The sequence below is a fragment of the Cyanistes caeruleus genome, chromosome 11 (assembly GCF_971803275.1).
Source record: "Cyanistes caeruleus chromosome 11, bCyaCae1.hap1.1, whole genome shotgun sequence".
Lineage (NCBI taxonomy): Eukaryota > Metazoa > Chordata > Aves > Passeriformes > Paridae > Cyanistes > Cyanistes caeruleus.
In genome coordinates, this window is record NC_141711.1 from 17,518,110 (window position 1) to 17,537,478 (window position 19,369).

Sequence of the window (19,369 nt, forward strand, 5' to 3'; positions counted from 1 at the left end):
CCATCCAGACCCCACTCCCGTGAACATGTGCAGACAGGACCTTAACATCAGAGAGTACAAAAGAAAAGGCCAAGCTGAACCTCCACATACCCCTTTTAATATGTTGTTTTGCACTGTGTACAGGAAAACCAAAAATAAACAAAAGGAACTTTAGCCAAACTCCCCTTCCTCCTCCAGCTTTATTGATAGTTTAAAATTACATTTTCTATGTTCTAGGACTTCAATTGCTCTTACCATCTTACTTTAAAAACCGATTACAAGCAAATGAAACTCAGTTGTCTAAGTGATATAGTATACAAAAATAACATCTTGATTTCTGTGAAAATGCATTTATTTGCAACTCCTGAATAGCTCCAAATTGTTTATGCTATGAGCACTGATGTCTGGGTTTCAGATTGACTTTGAGATATTTATTCAAAAGCTTCCCATTGCGTTCTGTATCTCCAACATTAACATTCACTGACTGAATTACTGTTACTTTTAGATTTATTTCAGATTCCTCTCTCTCTCTCATGGCCATTAACAGGCATGTGCATCTTTTGTCTGTTTACTCCCACTCAGCTATATGCTCTAGGTAGGGCCTGATGCAGATATCACTTGGTGTTAACAGCTACTGAGGTCAGACAATCCAAGGCCATTGTAATAAAATAAAAGTTATGAGGAAGTTTAGACACTTCCAGAATTTCTTTCCTCCTGCATAGGATCACTTCCCTGTAACCCAGAGAGGGTTTTTGCTGGTCTGACTCAACTCTTCCCACTCATCAATCCCTATTCACCAGTGGCACGGAAAGGGGGTTCTTTAACAAAGCATTATACATAACACCTCTACCAAACTAAACATAAACATTTTTGTAGTTAAATGCAGAAAGTTGATTTTTCCACCCCTTTCCTCCTTTTACACGGCAAGTAAAGCTCACTGGCCTGGGAGTAGCCTCTATCTGCCAACCTTTGGCCAGTGAAGAGGATTCAGAGAAAAATAATACAACCATCAATCAGAAAAAGGAGGGGCGACAAAGGAAAATAATTAGGCTGTAGCTTCAATTGTGCATTCCCGTGCAAGGTGCCCTGACTCGCCGCAGCGGTAGCAGTTGACTTCGCTGGTCTTGCTGCAGTTGATGGCTACATGGCCAGTTTCACCACACCTGCAAAAGCAAAGGTTGTGTCAGAACAGCCACAACACTCACAGGAGCAACCCTACTCTGTCCAGGACATTGTCTACTTCAATTTCATGCAACGCTAGATCTGCATTCAAGGCTTCAGTTCCAGAAATCTCTGGCAAGAATCAAGTCTGTCTTCAGCAGAGCCATGAACTGCTCCCAAATGATCAACTCACATTAATCACTCTTTATGCCAGAATCACTGTACATCAGTTTTTTGTATTTGCAGGGCTTTTTTTCCAATTGTGTCCTGCATTTTGCCTGCTGATGCTTGCAGTTTAGCCTTGTTTTGAGAATAATTAGTTTTAACTCAAACACATCATGTTCTCTCTCCTTCCTCCACAGAAGGGAATGTTGGTGGGGGTGAGGAATACTGCTTTCAGGAACGTGTCGTTTCTGGTTTATGCCTGCATTCAAAAACCAGACAACAATCTGAAGATGGCATTTCAAACCAATTTAACACCCACTTCTGTTCACTGTTCCTATAACCAAAGCATCTTCAGTGTGTTCCTGCAGGGGCTGGCTGTGCCAGTCAGCTGGGCTGTACAGCTGGGGTTTGTTCGCTGTGGCAAAAGACACAGGACAGCCAACTCTGCTACTCCTGCTACCTTCTGCAAAAGGACACGCCCTTTCTGTACAGCTCAAATGACAGAACACCTGCACTGGCTGGCCATCTAGAGATAAATCATGCTAATAAGTGTTTAAGCCTCAGTTTTGAACAGCAGTGGGTAACAGCTGAAATAAACTGTATTTCCTAAGCAAAACCAGACACAGAATGTATCCAGCACAGGAGGTGTATCTTGCAGCTGCCTCCTGTCAGTCCTTACCTATAGCATTTCACTTTGGTGCAGTCTTTTTGAATGTGCCCAAACTCTCCACAAGAATAGCACTTCTGCTCGTCTGCGTGGTCGCAGTCGCGGGCCAGGTGGCCGGGCTTGCCACAGTTGTAGCAGCACTGCTCCCTCTCCCTCTTGGGCTCCTTGCAGTCCTTCGCAATGTGGCCACTTCTACCGCAGTTATAGCAGGCTTCCACAATAAGAAAAACATACCAAACAAGACTATAAAACCTTGGTAGCGTGAGGGGCAGCATGCTGTGAACAGGGCACATGCACAGCTTGCTCCCAGGGAATCCCAGCACCCTTCTCTTCAGCCACAGAGCTCTGCCTGTGGCACTGAAGAGATGGAATATTTAGTGATACTTACCATCCTCCTGCAGGTCACAGTCCTTGGCAAGATGGCCAGACTCACCACAGCGGTAACAGATATCTGGCAGAGACGAAGACATGAACTGGAAGCCTGCTTGAAATGGGTACAATAAAAAAGAACAGCCATAAGTAATAATTTCAGAATACTTTTAAGAATCAATCACAAACTGAAATGACAAGTTTGCTTCACTCCCAGAGCCCCTGGCCAAAGTCTTGGGTAGAGGCAAATTTCCCTGGCTCTTAGTACCAATTTGAGTCTCAAGTTCTTCACTCAGCTTTTACCCACTACACACAGGAGCCAGCTGGAGATCTGCTGTCCAAACACACAGCAAAGCACAGCCACCACTCACCTCTGCCACGGCTCCTCATCCCACGGCCACGGCCCATCCCAGTGGGGCACTCCCGGGCCCAGTGGCCAGTGCGGCCGCACTTGAAGCACTCGTTGCTGCTCATGGCTGCAGATCGATCACCTGTCTGAACAAGAAACACATTTCTGAGCACCTTCTGCTCCCCTGGCCAAAGGATACATTAAAATGAGATTTAGAGGTTTCTCTGCCCCTCAGCAAAGGCAATGCAAACCATACAGGACTTCCAGCTAAGTCAGTACTTTCTTGTACAGTATCTGATCACAACCACTGAAACCACTGCAGAGGGTAAAAGTTTGCCTCTATTCTGCTTTGAGTAAGACAGCTCTGAACAGACAGTGTGCTAACTTTTCCTCTAGTTATTTTTTAGCCACCCTTTACTTCAAGAACTTACAACATGTTCAGGAACAGAGAAAAAGAGAAGGAAATCTCTTTAAGTATTGTAGTAGCAGCCTTAAAGTAGTTATCCCTTTCAGTAAAGCACTTTCCTTGCTCAGTTAAACTCGAAAGCCAGTAACTTAATCCCTGCAAGTTATTTCCTCCTGGTAGTTGTTACATTTTCTCTTGAAGGACCTGCCCAGCAGCTACCACCTCAATTGACTGGAAGCAAAGTGTAAGAATAGGCAGTATTAAACCTGAAGCATTCAAAAACCTTTTAGCTTAACATTTGAAGATTTTAGGTCTTTTATGACCTAAACAGCAGTTAAATCGTGAAAAGCAAAACTACAACTTGTAATTAACCTATAGCTCAGGATGCATATTCCACTCCAGGTATCCATGAAAGAAAATATTTTAAGATGTTAAGACAGCAGACACTTGCCAACTACATAGAAGGCTAACTAGGAAAAACATCCTTAGAACGCTCTGGAAGCATCACAGGCAGTTCTGAAAGCCCAAACTGGGAACGGAGGTCAGCAGTGCACGAGCCAGCCTACACAGCCCACAGTGGACAGGGCAGATTCCACACTGTGCTCACACTGCCACACCTCCCCTGAGCTGTAGGACACTCACAACACTTCCAGAGCCAGAAAGAAAAGAACAAGGAAGTTACACATTTCAAGTGGAGTGTTTTTTAAAGTGTGCTTGAAGACAAGCTTAAAGTACACTGGTCTAAAAATATGCATGTCAAGCTTTGTTTTGATTAAGTCTCCTGAAGTTTATATGCTCTCACATACTCTCTCCCAATTAATTATTCTTTACCTAGCAGAAGTAGAATCATTATCTGGCATGTTTGGCAGTTTACCTGATCCCCCTTCAAGGTAATCTCTCTGCAACTCTGCAGTTTATCCATGTTACAGAATGACTCCCCTCCTCCCAGACCTCCAGCATCCCTGATCACAGGAACATCCCGTAAATTGAGTCTAGAAGAAAGCCACTAGAGGAGCAGTAGAACAACACATGACCTCCAGAAGGAACCAGAATTAGCATCCTGACATTTAGCTCTTAAATACAGAGTGTGCGTCTAAATGTGAATTGTTATTTAGCTACTTCCAAAGTACCTCAGTATTTCACAGATTTACTGTGTCTTTTTATCTACTTGTCCCTCAGAACAGTTCTCTCTGATGGTCTTCTGCACAGAAGCAGCTATTCCAACCACAGTAGATGGCTGAGAATTTAAAATAAAAGAGGTACATACTCTAGCACCTGTAATCCCACATCTAACTTCCAGCTGGACCAGATGATGGATTTTGCCCTCAAAATGAAGTTCTGGAGTGAAAAGCTGCAAGAAAACCTTACATCTAAACTAAGTTAAAACAACTGGCTGCAGGAGCACTTAAGAGATCCACTTGATTCATACAACTTGAAGTCTTCTCTGCTCCATTTCAGTGTTCAAGATTTCCAGCGTCTTCTGAGGACACCCAGGGCTGAGCACTGCCTGCTCTGCTGGCAGCAGCTGGCACTCACTGTGCCATTGTTTATGCCTGTTTTCATAGCAACCGTGTTGACACTGCAGAACAGGAAAAACACAGGCACAGCCAACGGCAGGAGCTGGGCTCAGGCACCAGAGTGGATGCTGCTTTTCAACTACAAGAGGGCCAAGATGACGGTCTCTGAATTTTATATATATACACTTCACTTCATTACAACTCTTTTAAAAAGCCCTCACATTAAAGCATTATCAAATGGCAACATGAAATCTATTAACAAGAGCAATTAGTAGGCACCAGCTCTAAGAGAACTGCAGACTTCACTCTCAACCATGAAGCAGAGACTGCACGAGGTGACAGGACTGAGGCCTGCTGACAGTGCCCCACAGGAAGCACCAAGAGAACCAGCCAGGTTAACACATGGTAAAAGACAAATGTGTGACAGGTGAGCCAGACCCACTTAAGATACACAGTGGGAGTGCTTTTAGACCAAGATTAATGGGAACCTACAGCTAGTCTGTCCTTCTGCCAGTCCAGGTCAGGGGCTGCACGAGGGAACAAGATCACTCCTCACTGCTCCAAAGGAATGTCAAAAGAGAAGTTTTAAATTAGATTCAGAGGGTTTTTTTCCTTTTTAACTGTCCCCTCAAAAGGAAAACTTCAAGTTTCTCTTCCTCTGCTATACAGCAAAATGGTAAAGATTACACAAACTGAATTTTAAAACCTCTATCTTCAGAGGCCCCTTTTCCCCCTGAGCTCAAGAGCAGTGGAAGGTTACAGCTGCCATACAAATAAGATTACAAAGCATGCTGCTCCATCTTCAGGTACCTTAAACACATTCAAACTGTTTACCTGAAGTTTCTCATCACCACTATTTATTTCCATGTTAAACTTCTGTGTCATTCCTGTAAAAGATGTGGAACTGCAAACAGGTTCACCTGTTTGCAGAGGTGGCTGCAGCTGACACTGGTTTTACTTATCTGCATCCTACCAAAGCACAGAATTCCCCAGCAGTGTGAACTGTAAGGATTCAGTTTTCAGGGAAAGTCAACAGCCACCTTCAAGAAGCAACATCCAGAAAAGGCCAGTTCAGAAGACAAGTCCTTAAATGGAGAGCCTCCAAGCACTCTGGACACCATTACAGTTCTCAGTTACTTCCAAGAGAAAAAAATGAGCACAGTAAAAACCACCCAAGTTCAAACACTTCTCTGTTAGTCAATACCCCTCCATTTTGTCATCACAGGCAAGTTTCCAGCAGTACCTCTTATCTATCAAGGCCACCTTAAGTAAGCCTTCTGCAAGAAAGCTACCTAAGTCTTCTTGGAAAGTTTTCAGTCACAGCTATCACTGTTTTCCACAGCTCAGATGTGTTACACAAAGCAGCCTGTCCTGTCTGTCCATGTGTCATCATCCCCTCCCTTCTTACATTCCAGCACCAGATTTCTACCTCACCAGGGCAGGAAAAGTAGTAATGGGAAACAAATTACAACTACGGCCTCATCCAGCATTTCTGAGACAGGTCAAATTCTGCAAGATACAGCAATGCACTGCCTCCTGGATTAGCTCTCAAAACTCATCCAGAAACTCAAGTCTAGTCGTGCTTTCTCACCTCAAACCTTACCTTTCTAGAAAAGGGGAAGTTTACCTGAACTCATCCTAAAGACCTCTGTAAGTGCAGCTGGAATCTGAATCATTATTAAGAATGTATTTTAGATCTTGTTCTGTGTTATGGCCATACTGCTGAACAGCAGGGACTGATGACGAAGATCCCTGTGCCACCACAGCCCTTTCCTAGGTCACAGCTGAAGTTTCTGAGTGCAACTTGAGCACCAAACTTCAAAGCAGGAAATTCCTTGTGATTCTCCTAGTTGTAAGAGACACCTCTGACACAGGAACTTTCTGGTCTTATACTCTGAAGGGGAAGACTGTCTTTCTGTGGCTTTACAGTTAAAATATATTCAAGACTCTTAAAACAGGAGAGGAACTATTAATCTCCAGCCTTCATGCACAAGATTCAGCAATATTCAAATTTGGTTTAGTAACCCTTCTAGACCTGATGATTTAAAAAACTGCCACAAAGCTCCACTGTAACATTCCTCATTTTATGGCTTTTAGCCTAGATGCCCTCCAAAGAAGTTGTTTTAACAAACTAAAATACCATTAACTTGGGCTCCTCATAGTAAAAAGGAAGCTGAACTTCACCTCTGAGATAACTCAGGATTCTTCTGGATACCAGCTGCTCCTGAAGATCCAACAGGCCAACAGAACAGGGCAACTCTCTTCACTCTACTTCAGTGCTTCTTTTGACCTACAAAGAAGCACTTGAAGCTGGTATCAGCAGGACTTCACTCTTTCAATCAAAGGACAGAGCAGATAAAAGCCACTGCTCAAACCAGCACATGCAAAGCCCTTCAGCAAGGCAGCTCGATCAGAGGCACACATTGGGAAATCAGCAGGACCTTCCCAGGTTGCTGTGACCAACCCACAGCACCACACCTGAATTGGACAAGTCAGAGCTGAGCATGATGAAACCCCAACGTGACAGGAAGCACAGCTCTGCTGTCCTCTGGAGCACTGAAGAGGCAGAAAGGCCTGCTAATCATAATTTAGCTTTTAGTTTCAAAAGAGAAGTCAAAGCATTACTAATTTTATAAGAAATACCATCTGTGAGTAGTTTTTATTTCCCAAGCAACACGTTGTAAGAATTCTTGAACGCAGGACAGATGACTGTCACCAAAGCCACTTTTTATTTAGCAGCTAATTTCCACACTGTAACCTGAAAGTCTGCTGCCACAGAGTTAGTGATGCTCCCGTCTCCCTCTTTTGTTCTCACTAGCACAAGATACAAAATTAAGTATTCTGACCAGCAGGTAACAACACCCCAACTCTGAAAGAAACCAGTCTGAAAATTATTGGAAACCTGCCTAATGTGCAAAGCCAATCCCTATGCTCCATTTGGGACCCCTCAATATATTTCACAGCCAAGCTGACCCAGGACTGCTGAACATTAACTAAGGCTCAAGAGGAGCCAGAAACCAGGACAAAAGGACATCATGACTCCACTCAGACAAGTAATTCTTGGATATCTCTGTTGACACAAACAAGAAAGAGAACAAAAGTTCACCAAGGAGTGACTTAGTAGCACTTTCTGCCTATCCATACTAGTTAACGTAGAAAGGGATAAGCCCTATTGAACAAATATGCACATTTTACCATCTTTCCCTTTAATTTTTATGTCTAACTGTAGGAAATTTTTAACTTAAACACCACGAGCAACATGTGAGGCTTTGAACACAACATTCAGCCCAGACATTAACAAAGTTAGTTTAAATGGCAGGTTAAACCTGTAACTCTCAGAAGTGCTGCACAGCCCTAGTGAACTTATTTAACCTCTTCACTTTGAGGACGGATGCAGGATTGCTTCTCTAGGCAAGTCTGCACCGAAGAAGGAAAGACGGACTAGGCAACCCCAATGCTGCGTGGCAATGGGATTACATTGAGTGCACACAGGAAATCAGAACTCATTATTAGGTTTAATAAACCGTTGTGGCAATGCTGGCTCCTAAATGACTAACAGCGGTTACTTGAGAACTACGCCCGACAGGAACTCAAATAAAAAAGGCCGCCCCACAGCCCGCGATCTGCAGATGGCACAGGCTGTTTTTCCTATCCATTTATAGGTCACATTTGGATTTAGAGCAGGCCACCATCCGTGCCTGTGGTCGGAGCAAACAGTTGCGACACCTCAACCCTCTCGTCTCCGGCAGCGCCTCACACGTGGGGAACCACGTGGTGCGCGGGCCGCGGCCCCGCTCGGCCCCGCCGACGGGAGTTTAGCGGGGACTCAAACTCAGATTTAAAAAAAAAAAGAAAAAGAACAATTTAATCAAGAAAGGATTTCATTCCAGTCCGTTCTCCGCAGTCTCCAGACTCACAGGACGTTCTTTACCCCAAACTCGCTGGCTCACGGGCGGGCCGACCGGACTCCCCCTCCCCACGCCCAAGCGGCCACGTGCAGCTCTGCCCCGGCCCCGCCGCCCACCACTCCCGACTAAGAGACCGAGTGTGAGGCCTCTCCGAGCCGACCGGAGCGGCTCCCCCCTCGCCCAGCGCTCCGGCCTCCCTCCCCCGAGCGGCGCAGGCTCCCTGGGCGCTCCCGGAACCCAGACCTGACTCACCCGCCGCCGCCCGCCGCCCTCTCCAGGCCCGCGGCCCTCAGGGCTTTAGCGGCCTTCACGGCCTCCCGGGCGCACCACAGGGCCGGGAATGGCGCCGGCGCCCGCCCGGCCGTACTTTCCCGCGCGCTAGGCCGGAGTGCGCCAGCGCCATCACCGTCCCGCGCAGTGCCCTCGCTGCCACCTCGGGGCCCCGCAAGATCCCCGGCCGCTCCCCTGCGGTTCCCTCGCGGCCTCCCGGCGGTACCTGCGGTCCCGTTCCCCGCGGCCGCGGCCCCCGCACGACTCAGCTCCGCTCGCTCGCTCGGCCCCGCCGGTCCCGCTGCCTGCGCCACACGCGGTGTGCACACGGCCCGCCGCCTCACCCCGCCCCGCCGCTGTGCGCACGGCTCGCCGGAGCCCGCCTCGGCCAATGGGAGCAGAGCGGCGCTGCGGCGCGGCCAATGGGAGCGGCGGACGGGGACACCCAACCGCGACGGCCGGAGGGTGGGCGGGGCGCGCCTCCCGCGCGCTGGCCGGGGGCGGGCGGGGTGGCCATGGCGGCGCTCGGTTCGCGCTGTTTCAGTGGAGCCGGAGTACGGCGCAGCCCCGGCGGCGGCGGCGCTGTACCGCAGATACCCGAGCGGCTGGTGGGACCGTTGGAGCCCTTGCCCGCCTCGCTCCCTGCCTGTCGCTGCCCGGCCCGGCCTGGCCCCTAGTCCACTCCGCTCCTCGCGGTGACTCCATGTTGTACCGGGGAACCGCGCTCAGCCCTGTTCCTCTATCCCGCAGATTCCAGCGCCGAGCCGGGCAGCCCAAAGCCTCCAGGGGAAAACCCCCCACTCCCCAACGAAACCTGCCCGGGACTTAACGCCGCCCCGTCCCCCGGCAGGCTCCGCCAGCCGGGACTCCCTCAGCCTCCGTCCCGCACCCCGTGCCGCCGTGCCCGGACACCGTCCGGCGCCGGTGCACCGCTCGGCACGACCCGCGGTGCGGGTCGGGGCTGGAACGGCCTTGGGGATCGGGACGGGGCCGAGGGGAGCGGGTAGGGGCTGCATCCCGCCTCGGCCGGCCCTCAGGCGCCGCCGCCATCTTGGCAGGGCGCGGGCCCGGCGCGGCGCAGGAAATGGAGGACGCGGGGCCGTGAGGGCTCCCGGGGCTCCCTCAGCGCCGAGGGCTCCGCTCAGGAGACGCGCGGCGCTTCCACGCGCGGCAGCCGAGAGACTGGAGGGAGAAAAAAGTTTTTCGAGTTGCCGAATAACTTGGTGTTCGTCTTTGTGCGTTACGGGAAGCTCAGAAGTAATGTTACCGCTTAGTTCAGCCTTCTGAGGATGTTTTGCATAAATCTTCTCCCTTTTGCCTGGGAACTTTGTAAATGAATTAGTGGCCAGTTATTGCCCCAAACTTCACTCCTACCTGGATATAGTGCAGCAAGTACAACGCACCAGCGTTACCCACAATTAGTTTTCATCCTTTTATTTAAATGTCTTTTCCTTCCTGCTCGTCAGGTACGAGAATCCCCTGCCGAGCCCCCGGGCTCAGGAATGAAGTGTGCGAGAGGCAGATCGTGGAGACACTTTGGATTGACCTTTCCTCAAGCTGTAAATCTAATATTATAGCACTGTTAAGTTTCTTTAATTAGACTATGAGTAACAACGTGTGTCTTTTCCTCCCTGTTAAGTGCAGCTGATTTAAGATGGACTTGGGTTTATTTGTGTGTTGAGTGCTGTGTTTGTGTGTCCGTGTGGTGTGGTTTAGAAGATGCTGGATTTCTACAGAATTAAACCCATCCCCAGTTGGGAAAAGGGGATGAGTCTCTCACTAAAACATCGGTGTCGACAACAGGCTTTGAACGCATAATAACATTTTCCCCAGTAACAGCATTTCTTCCCATTAATTACTTTTTAAATCTCTACTGTCCTAGTCCAGCATAATTTTCATGGCCTTTGCCTCGGATGCATTACAATCCTGTTCACAAGTAGCCCCACTTTTAGTTTCAATCAATTACTGCTGTTTTCAGGTGATAAAGGGAAGAAAAATAGCGTGTGGAGCCAAGGAAGTGCTCAGAGCTTATAAATCATAACTTTTTTTCATTGCATAAAAAAAACCCAACAGATCAATATCACTCACAAAGGCTGCAAAAACAAAATCATGTATCATCTTTTTTTTCACCAAATCTTTAGTTTTTCTGAAGTAAGAAAACCTGGTGTCTCTCTGAGTCTTTGTAATAGGACTCAGGAATTTCAGACAGACAAACCTCTTGTAATAAAACTTTTCTAACTTGTGTTTTGCTGGTTGTACTTCTGGAACTGTCCATGAGCTCAGGAAACTCCAAGCTTAATCTTGGTGGCCAACTGTAGACTTACTGTAATAAAAAGTTTTTGTGATTGATAAATTGCCCTGAGCAAATCAAAACTCTTTATCTAAAAGAACTTCAAATCATCCCCTGGACTCTTCCTTAGTTGAAGTGGAACCAGGGTGCAACAGTGAGTGAAAATGCTTTACTCAAGAAGTGTTACTGCTGGTGACACATCAATTAATCATCTAAGTGTACTGCCTCACATTCAGCTCCAGTGTTCTTATAATACAGGATATTTTTAGCTATGTTTCATTATAATGGAGGAAATTCTCCTCCAGCAGATAGTAAGAGAGTCTTTCAACAGCATTTAGTTTGTGTACTTGCCTCAAGATTTAATTTGGCTTGTTGTATCTTCATAAACTTGTAATTCTTGTTTTGCAAGTTTCTCTTTGATATTTAGGCAAAGGATAGTCTTGCAGTTAGAGAACAAAAATGAGGAGCGTGACATCTATGCCTGGCTCAGTACTTCCTGGAGAAAACAAATGAGACAGAAAACAAGGTGGAAGTACAAAGTCTTTGCATTTCTTGCACACAAGGAAAATGCAATTTTATGTCAGGTCCAGCGTCTGCCCCAAAAATCCCAAGAGCAATTTGCAAATAGCTGTGCTTAGAGGAGCTCCAGTGCCTTCCCAGCTGAAGGTAATCTGTTGTTTCAGCAATAAATCTTTCCTAACACAGACAGTCCTTAGAAGTGTTGGACCAAGAGCCAAATCATTTTAAGACCAAATAAAACAACAAATCACATTTTGCAACCCTTGTTTTCCTCGGAGTGGTTGGAGCTGTGGGTAGAGAACTGTTGCAGTTGCTGGCTCACTGTGATTCTTTTCCTTGAGAGTGTATCTGTGCTAAATTAGCTATATACAGTCTTGTAGGGCAGAATGAGTCTGGTTGAGGAGAAGCAATCATATTGACTGATTCCAGATGCTTAGTCCATTTTGATTTGTTGTAATTAGGTGATGAGATTTCCAATAATTACTTATTTAGTGTATATAGTAAGACGAGAGTGATGAGTTAGCTCATGGCTGTTGCACAGATACCCACATTTAGAATCAGGCAAGAAGAACTTCCTTTGCCAACTGAGAACTGCAGCTACACAATCACCCCTCTATTTCTCTACAGAGATTGAAACCAGTTACTCAGGAAGTCCTGTGGAGTACAGAGCCACAACTTACAGGGTACAAGGAGGGCCCTTCAGTGCCTGGAGCAGCAGATTGGTGTCCCATGAGAACGGGAAGGTAAAAGTGCAGATGAAGTCACCAGGAGGCCATACCAACATCACCAAAGTGGCACAGGCTGAGGCATGCCACCAAAGTGTCTCAATAAAACATCCTCCAGAACATATTCTGTCACATGGCAAGAGCACGCAAACCTCCTTGTGCCCTCCCGATATTTTTAAAACAACCTATGGAATAACCTGCTGGGTGCCAGCTGCTTGGGATACTTTTTTTAAGCTGTGTCCACCTTGCAGGTGTCATTTCCTTTGGTCACATGGACAGTTCAGCAGCGAGCCCAATGCTCTGGTTACAGAGTTAAAAATCACAGCAGCATTTGATGGTGTGCGTGGCACTGCAAAGGCCTCTGCTGTAGGATGGCTCTGACACCACCACCCCCCACCCCCCCAAATATTTTAGGATAACCTCCAAAACCTGGAGTGCCAGAGGCGCTGTGCCGTGAGAACAGCAGAGATGGTCATGTGCAGAGTTGGTGGAGTTCTGGTGTCCCTCTAAAATGGGAGATTCGACTGAAGGGGCAGATTTGGTCATTCTGTTGTTTCTATTTCTGAGCAGTGCCCTGGGGCTATCCAGGACAATGTGGAGCCGCGGTCAGGAGGTGCCTGGATTGTCCCCAGAGCGCTGGGCTCCGGGTCTGTTATCAGCTGTCCAGCCTCAGGCATCTGCCGCAGTCAATCTGCAGCCCGGGCTCCGCCCTCGCTCCGAAACCTTTTCACTCTGCTCCCAGCCACTCACACAAGTGATTCCAAAATTTGAGTTTTACTGATGAGGAATCAGTGACCAAAAATCTCTACGCAGCGTTCATTGCCAATGCAATAAAAAAATATCAATGATTAATTTAACATGATTGGAACTCGATGATCCCAGGCATTCCATGATGTTGCTGACAGCAGTTGGAATGCTTGTGCCATTCTGTCCACTCTGACAGGGCATCTCCTGAGCTGTGATTCCAGAGAGGGATCAGATCCCACAGTTAAACCTCTATGCTGGACAGTCCTACTGGGCTGGGTCAGAGGGATTTGGGAGCCTCCAGCTGAGATTCACAACCAGCCCCTCATTTATCAGTGTGTGTTTGACATGGAGCAGCTGCACCTGGACACCGAAGGCTTTACCTTGTTGGGGGCCATCCCCTCATGACTGTTCCAGCTAACCCTGGGAAGGAGGGAGATTCCTGGGAAAAAAAATAGGATGCCAAGAAGGCAGAGGCAGAGCAGAGACACTCAGGTGCTAGAACAGCTTTACCAAGTTTTCCAGAGCTGGAAGCAGAGGAATGGACTGGTCTAGGCTGACTTGACTGAAGAGAGTTCAAGGCAAAGCTGCCTTGTCCTCTGGCACTGCCATGGCTCCCAGCAGCAGGTTCCTAACCTAGTTTGGATGCAGCAATCCTCAGCTGGGATCCAACACTGAAATGAGCTCTTTATCTGTACTTGACCAGGCTCCAAGTGATTTCAGTAAGAGGAGGCTGAGTCAGAACTTGGCTTCAGGTGGATCAGAGCCTTTGCAGTGTTTATTTATTAAATATCTCCCATCTGCTTTCCTGTTTGCAGCCTGCCAAAGCAAAGGGGATTAAAACCTTGCCCCCCCAACAGTTCATTACTGAAGTAATAACTTTTTTCCCCATCTACATTATTCCTGGAATAAGCTGTCAAGCAAGCAGTTGAGTTGTTGCACCTTACCACAACCTTTGCCAAGAAAGATTTAGCAGCATGATAATTTAATGGAAAATATTATAGCTGCATTCCTTTCAGACATAAATTCTCTGCAGATAGATATCTAATGGGAAAAAATCTGTGTTAACATTACAGTGATTTATCTGCTTTATTGTTTTTTCCAGTGAGGTGTTTTACCCAAAATAGTGCAGAGTATATAGGAGAGTGAGCTAAGTGAGGTTATCCCACCCCGGACTGAAATGTGGATATAAACCTGACAGCATCCTTACAGCTGCATAAAATAATACATAGAAGTGTAATAAATCAGACAGGACTCCATTTCCTTCATGCAGGAAAAGCTAATTGGCTTGTGAGCTAATTAGTTCTAAACTCCAGAAAATTGCTGCAGATAAAATTCACGGTTATAGGATTTAGTTAAAAGTTTAAAACTGATTGCTACAAATAATATTGGGTATATAAATTTTTAATTATTATAGTAAAAACCCGCAGTATCGTAACTGTGTCACGGTGCACATGGACAGTTTCAAATTCCTCCAGGAAAACGGTAAAGCTGCTGTCAGGAAAATTAATCCACAAACACCACAGGCTTATGTCCAAAACGGAGGAGTCCTTTTACTTTATTCGAATAAAAGGAGAGGCCGTGGGACATTCCCCTGAGGTCTCTCAAATTTTTGGAAGGTGCATTCTCCTTTTTATCCTGATTTCCCGACCATAAATGTCCCGTCTCTCTCCATAGGCTGAGGCACTTGAGAGGTACAGGCTTCCCGGAACGCCTGATACCCGAGATCTCCCCCTCTCAAATGCACAATCCCTTTCTTAACTCTTGTGGAATTCGTGGTTTCCTCCGTGTCTCTTTCATCCTTCAGTGGAATCCATCCCATTGTTTCTGTTATCCCTCAGTGATAATTTTCATCTTAGCAGACCCACAGCTTGTTTGTAAAGACAAACCTGTGATTCCTCTCACTGCAAAAAGTCGTGATTTACTGAAAATACAAGGTCAACCTTTAAAAAGGGATTTCGAGAGGCGTCACGGCTGCAGTAAAGAGAGGTAGGTGCAGGTTTTCCCGAGTGTCCGGCGGCCGAGCCCCGCACGGAGAGCTGAGCTGCCCCGCGCCCTTCTCCCAAACACCCGCGCTGGGAGAAGGCGCACAAAGCCAACTCAGAACTGAAAGGGGGGAAAAAAATAAAAAACACTAAAAAGGACAAAACTGAGCGAGCACAAAGCGTCCGGGGTTCGCGGCCCCGCCCGCCGGAGCCGCCGCCACGGCAGCGCTGCCTCCGGGAGGGAGCTCCGCCACAGAAATGCCGTCCGGCTACTGCGGGACCCGCAGCTCACGAGTTCCGCGCGGAGCCCTCGCGCTCGGCGGCGGCGCCGTTCGGGGGCTCGGGGGCTTTTCAGGACAGACTCGCCCAGGCGGCCGCCCCGCGCCGCCCCCGCGGCTCCGCAGAGAGGGGAAGCCGGCCGGCCCCGCGCCGCCTGCCCGCGCCTGCCGGGCAGGAACAGAGCGGCGCCGGAGGGGTTTTACAGGAGCACGCAACCAAATTCCGCTTCCGGCGCGGCTGTGGGGAACCAGGCCGGCCCCGCAGCCATGATGGAGCTGGAGCTCAAGGACCCCCGGGAAAGAGAGTCCGGGACATGAAGAAACGGATCGCAGCGCAGACCGGCACCCGCTGGGACAAGATCGTGCTGGAGAAATGGTACACCATCTTCAGGGCCCACGTCACGCTCGGGGACTGTGAGATCCACGACGGGATGAACCTGCAGCTCTACTACCAATAGCGGCCCCTCCCAGTACACCCCAGTACACCCCAGTCCCCTCCCGGTACACCCCAGTACACCCCAGTCCCCTCCCGGTACACCCCAGTACACCCCAGTCCCCTCCCGGTACACCCCAGTGCACCCCAGTCCCCTCCCGGTACACCCCAGTACACCCCAGTCCCCTCCCGGTACACCCCAGTCCCCTCCCGGTACACCCCAGTACACCCCAGTCCCCTCCCGGTACACCCCAGTCCCCTCCCGGTACACCCCAGTACACCCCAGTACACCCCAGTCCCCTCCCGGTACACCCCAGTACACCCCAGTCCCCTCCCAGTACACCCCAGTCCCCTCCCGGTACACCCCAGTACACCCCAGTCCCCTCCCAGTACACCCTAGTCCCCTCCCGGTACACCCCAGTACACCCCAGTCCCCTCCCGGTACACCCCAGTCCCCTCCCGGTACACCCCAGTACACCCCAGTCCCCTCCCAGTACACCCCAGTCCCCTCCCGGTACACCCCAGTGTCTCCCACCCCCATTTCTCCCCCACGGAGCCGCTCTGAGGCTCCGAATCTGCCCCATTTGTTTACAAATAAAGGTGATTTGGGGGCACCCCCGCCCAAGCGGTGGCAGCTTTCGTGTGCTGTGTCTCTCAAAGCTGGGATGGATTGGGTTTTTTTTTGTGTTTTTTCCTGTGGCCGCCTGTCCCCGGTGGCTCTGCGGATTCGCCTCTCGCTCCCAGCCCATCGCGTCTCCTTCGTGACCGCCTGTTGTAATAAATCAGCCGGGACTCCGCTTTTATTCATGCGGGAAAAGAGAATTCTCTATTCGCACAACACATTTTATACGGGTTTTACAGACCTCTTGTGCAGCTTTAATTGGTTAATTGCTTTCTTGCCAATTACTCTGTTGGTTAGGGAAAGGTATTTTACTTGTGGGTCCAATCTCTGTTCTTGAATCGTTTACATCTTCACCCATTCTCGTGGGATAGATTCCCTGTTTACTCGTTTTTCACCCAGGAATGGTTTGTTGTGTTAAGGAACTCGGTTCTTAGGATTTTTCACAAGGGAAGCTGGCTAGCTGCATTTAGAAGGAGCAACAGGCTAGCTAGGAATTTAACAGAGCAAGGCCTGATTTTATGAGGCCTTTCTTTTATAATTTCTCTACTTGTCACGACATAGAAGTACAAAAATAATGATGAGAAATACTCTTTAAAAAGAGCTGTTCACCTAAAGCCGTGTAAAATCTGCATGTCAGGAAGGAGCAATGGGGACAACTCACAGGAGAGGAGTTATCTAAGAAATGTAAGCATTGCCAACAACAAAAAGATAACTGAATTCCATGGTAATTTCCACCAAGCAACAAATGAAAGCAATTGGGCTCTACCAACAGAGATGACAAACAGTTCTGTAGTTCCTAGAATATTTGTATGTGCTAAAAATAAGCGTGGCTCACTTTAATTGCACGAGAAACTGAGCTGAGGATGAGTAAAAGACCATAAAAAGGTGCTGGCTTGGAGGTAGAAAAGGATAGGAAGGGGCAAATCACAATTCACAGTTGTGACAAGGGTGTGTGTGTGAGTTATGCTGTTAATAGAGTTGCTTTAATTATGTTACAGGTTCAAAGCTGGAGCAATAATGCAGCTGAGGCAGTTTTAAAGGTTAAAAAAACCCCCAGATACTGTGTGGTTCCCCAGCAGTGCAAATATACTGTGTTTGGAATTGTAAAGGTGAGAATTTACAGATGAAAACTCCTATAAGTTGCTCTCACTTTCACTCTTTTCATACCAACTCCATATAAATTAAATAGAAATGAAACAATTTTCAGCTCATAATTGTATCATCATATAATTTTGCAATGCTAAATTTACAATGCTAATTGTCATTACAATACAAAAGAATTACAATATTGTTTACAATTTTCAGTGCTAATTGATTCAGCCAAATACAAAAAATCCTCAGCCTGAATGCTCTTGGCAAGTGACAACATCCTGAACACATGAAGCAGCTTTTTCTCCTCACTGCACACAGCTGCCTGCTGCTCTCCTCTTGGAATGTTCTTGAGTTGTTTTATGGATTTCAGCCCCAGAAATACAAATGGACATTGCAAAACCATACTGAAGCCCCGGGGTTTTGCTGGTTTAAGCAAGGCTTTTACTTAGGAAGGAACTATCTTCATTTCCTAGGCTTCTCCTCATTAACATGTGTGAAGTTTAACTTTGTGAACAGCTACCATAGTCTTGAGTCTCAGAAAAGGATTTATTCATGAGCACATATGGCCTGCTATATAAATGCATAGTTTGTAATTCATAAGAGGGGTGATCTTTGTATAAATAAATAATTTTCTTCTGTTCTTCAGCTTTTGGAATTGATTACTTATAAAATCTTGCGGGGCATTCTTAGGGAATCTAGGAATAGCTCTCTCTGGCACATACACTTAACACTTTGACATAAACTCTGATTTGAATGCAGAAGGGGCTTCCACTCAAGCTTTCAGGATATGTTTGCCAGTGCTCTGTCACCTTCCAGCTCCTTCCTTCTCGTGCTAAATACCCCGAGGTCTACCGCTCGGTGTGAGGAGTCTTCTATTTTGTAATGTTGTACACAGCAGATTTTTCTTCCCAAGTGATCTCTGGAGTATCTGGAAACCCCAGATACAGGTTTTGTGTGACTTCAGAATTACATTGAGTGCAGAACTCTCGTGCCAGGTGTTGCACACGGGTTGTGACCTGCACCTAAACCCCTGCCTGGCTTTTGCAATGTCACAGCAGGGCAAGGTAACATCGGTCCTTTGCAACAGAGAAGAGGCTCATAAAGGAAAAATACTGCTGTTAAAATGACAGGCTTGAGCTCTGAGCTGGCAGAAACCAAGAATTAAAAGGAAAGATTCTTCCTGCGTGTTCTGTCACTTGACCAAGCTGCATTACAAGGGACAGAAGTGAAGAGTCACTGCCCAACCTGCTCAGGCACAGCTGGTCTGGGCAGCAGAGATCAGTGCTCACAGTCAGGAGTCCTCTGTCAATCTCACTCCACTGTGAGCATCTCGCTGCAAAACTCACAAGTTTTGCTTTGTTCCCTTTTCTTTTTAAGGAATGACCTGATAGAAAAATGGCTCCCAAGTAATTATTGTAGAGTTATTGTTACAGCAGCACTCCAGCAGTTTGCTGTGTTTGAAGCATCTCTATCCTGAAGGAAACTTCAGAGTGATCTAGCTACTAGATGGCTTGATTAGTCTTGAACCCCAAGGCCTTTACTCATAGCTCCTATTCTTAGGAGCCTTGTTTTAAAATGTGTTTAGGGAATTCCCTCCCAGTTGGAGTTTGGACTGTGGCCAGCCTTGGCTCTACCTGGATGGAGAATTTGCCAATAAACCCAGATGTTTTCTGCATCAAAACTAGATCGAAGTCACTTTGACTTGGCAATTTCACCCTTTGTATATGACAACTGAACCTATTTTTAGAGTGAGCTTGGGAATTATTATCCAGAAATAATTATCCAAGTCCTCACTGAATCGAGCTTTGTCAGCTGTTTGCAGACTCTGAGGTGATGGTACAGTATTTTACTGATTAATAATCATCCAATTTCCCATGTGTTATTATATAT

The 19,369-nt window shown here is 47.4% G+C and overlaps 1 protein-coding gene and 1 long non-coding RNA gene across 17 annotated transcripts; one reads left to right on the forward strand and one right to left on the reverse strand.

Annotated features, from left to right (window-relative positions):
• Positions 1-75: 75 nt before the first annotated feature.
• CNBP (CCHC-type zinc finger nucleic acid binding protein) lies at positions 76-9,157 on the reverse strand. Of its 13 annotated transcripts, none has more exons than XM_086845948.1 (6): positions 9,018-9,157; positions 6,798-6,903; positions 2,713-2,836; positions 2,361-2,453; positions 1,985-2,183; positions 76-1,142 (listed from the first exon to the last, which is right to left on the reverse strand). In XM_086845948.1, the coding sequence occupies exons 3-6, from the start codon at positions 2,813-2,815 to the stop codon at positions 1,025-1,027; spliced, it is 513 nt and encodes a 170-aa protein (XP_086702074.1). In that variant the 5' UTR covers positions 2,816-2,836; positions 6,798-6,903; positions 9,018-9,157; the 3' UTR covers positions 76-1,024. The 13 variants fall into 13 exon arrangements, with proteins under 13 accessions (XP_086702074.1, XP_086702072.1, XP_086702070.1 ...); XM_086845946.1 differs by having other exon boundaries at positions 1,985-2,186; positions 9,018-9,130; XM_086845944.1 differs by having other exon boundaries at positions 2,361-2,456; positions 9,018-9,130.
• A 568-nt stretch (positions 9,158-9,725) lies between these two features.
• LOC147651045 (uncharacterized) lies at positions 9,726-18,119 on the forward strand. Of its 4 annotated transcripts, XR_015275017.1 has the most exons (4): positions 9,737-11,747; positions 12,228-12,343; positions 12,896-15,874; positions 16,166-18,119. It is a non-coding gene; the product is annotated as an uncharacterized LOC147651045 (long non-coding RNA). The 4 variants fall into 4 exon arrangements; XR_015275016.1 differs by having other exon boundaries at positions 9,746-10,048; positions 10,258-11,747; positions 12,228-16,399; XR_015275015.1 differs by having other exon boundaries at positions 9,753-10,350; positions 11,491-11,747; positions 12,228-16,399.
• Positions 18,120-19,369: the final 1,250 nt, after the last annotated feature.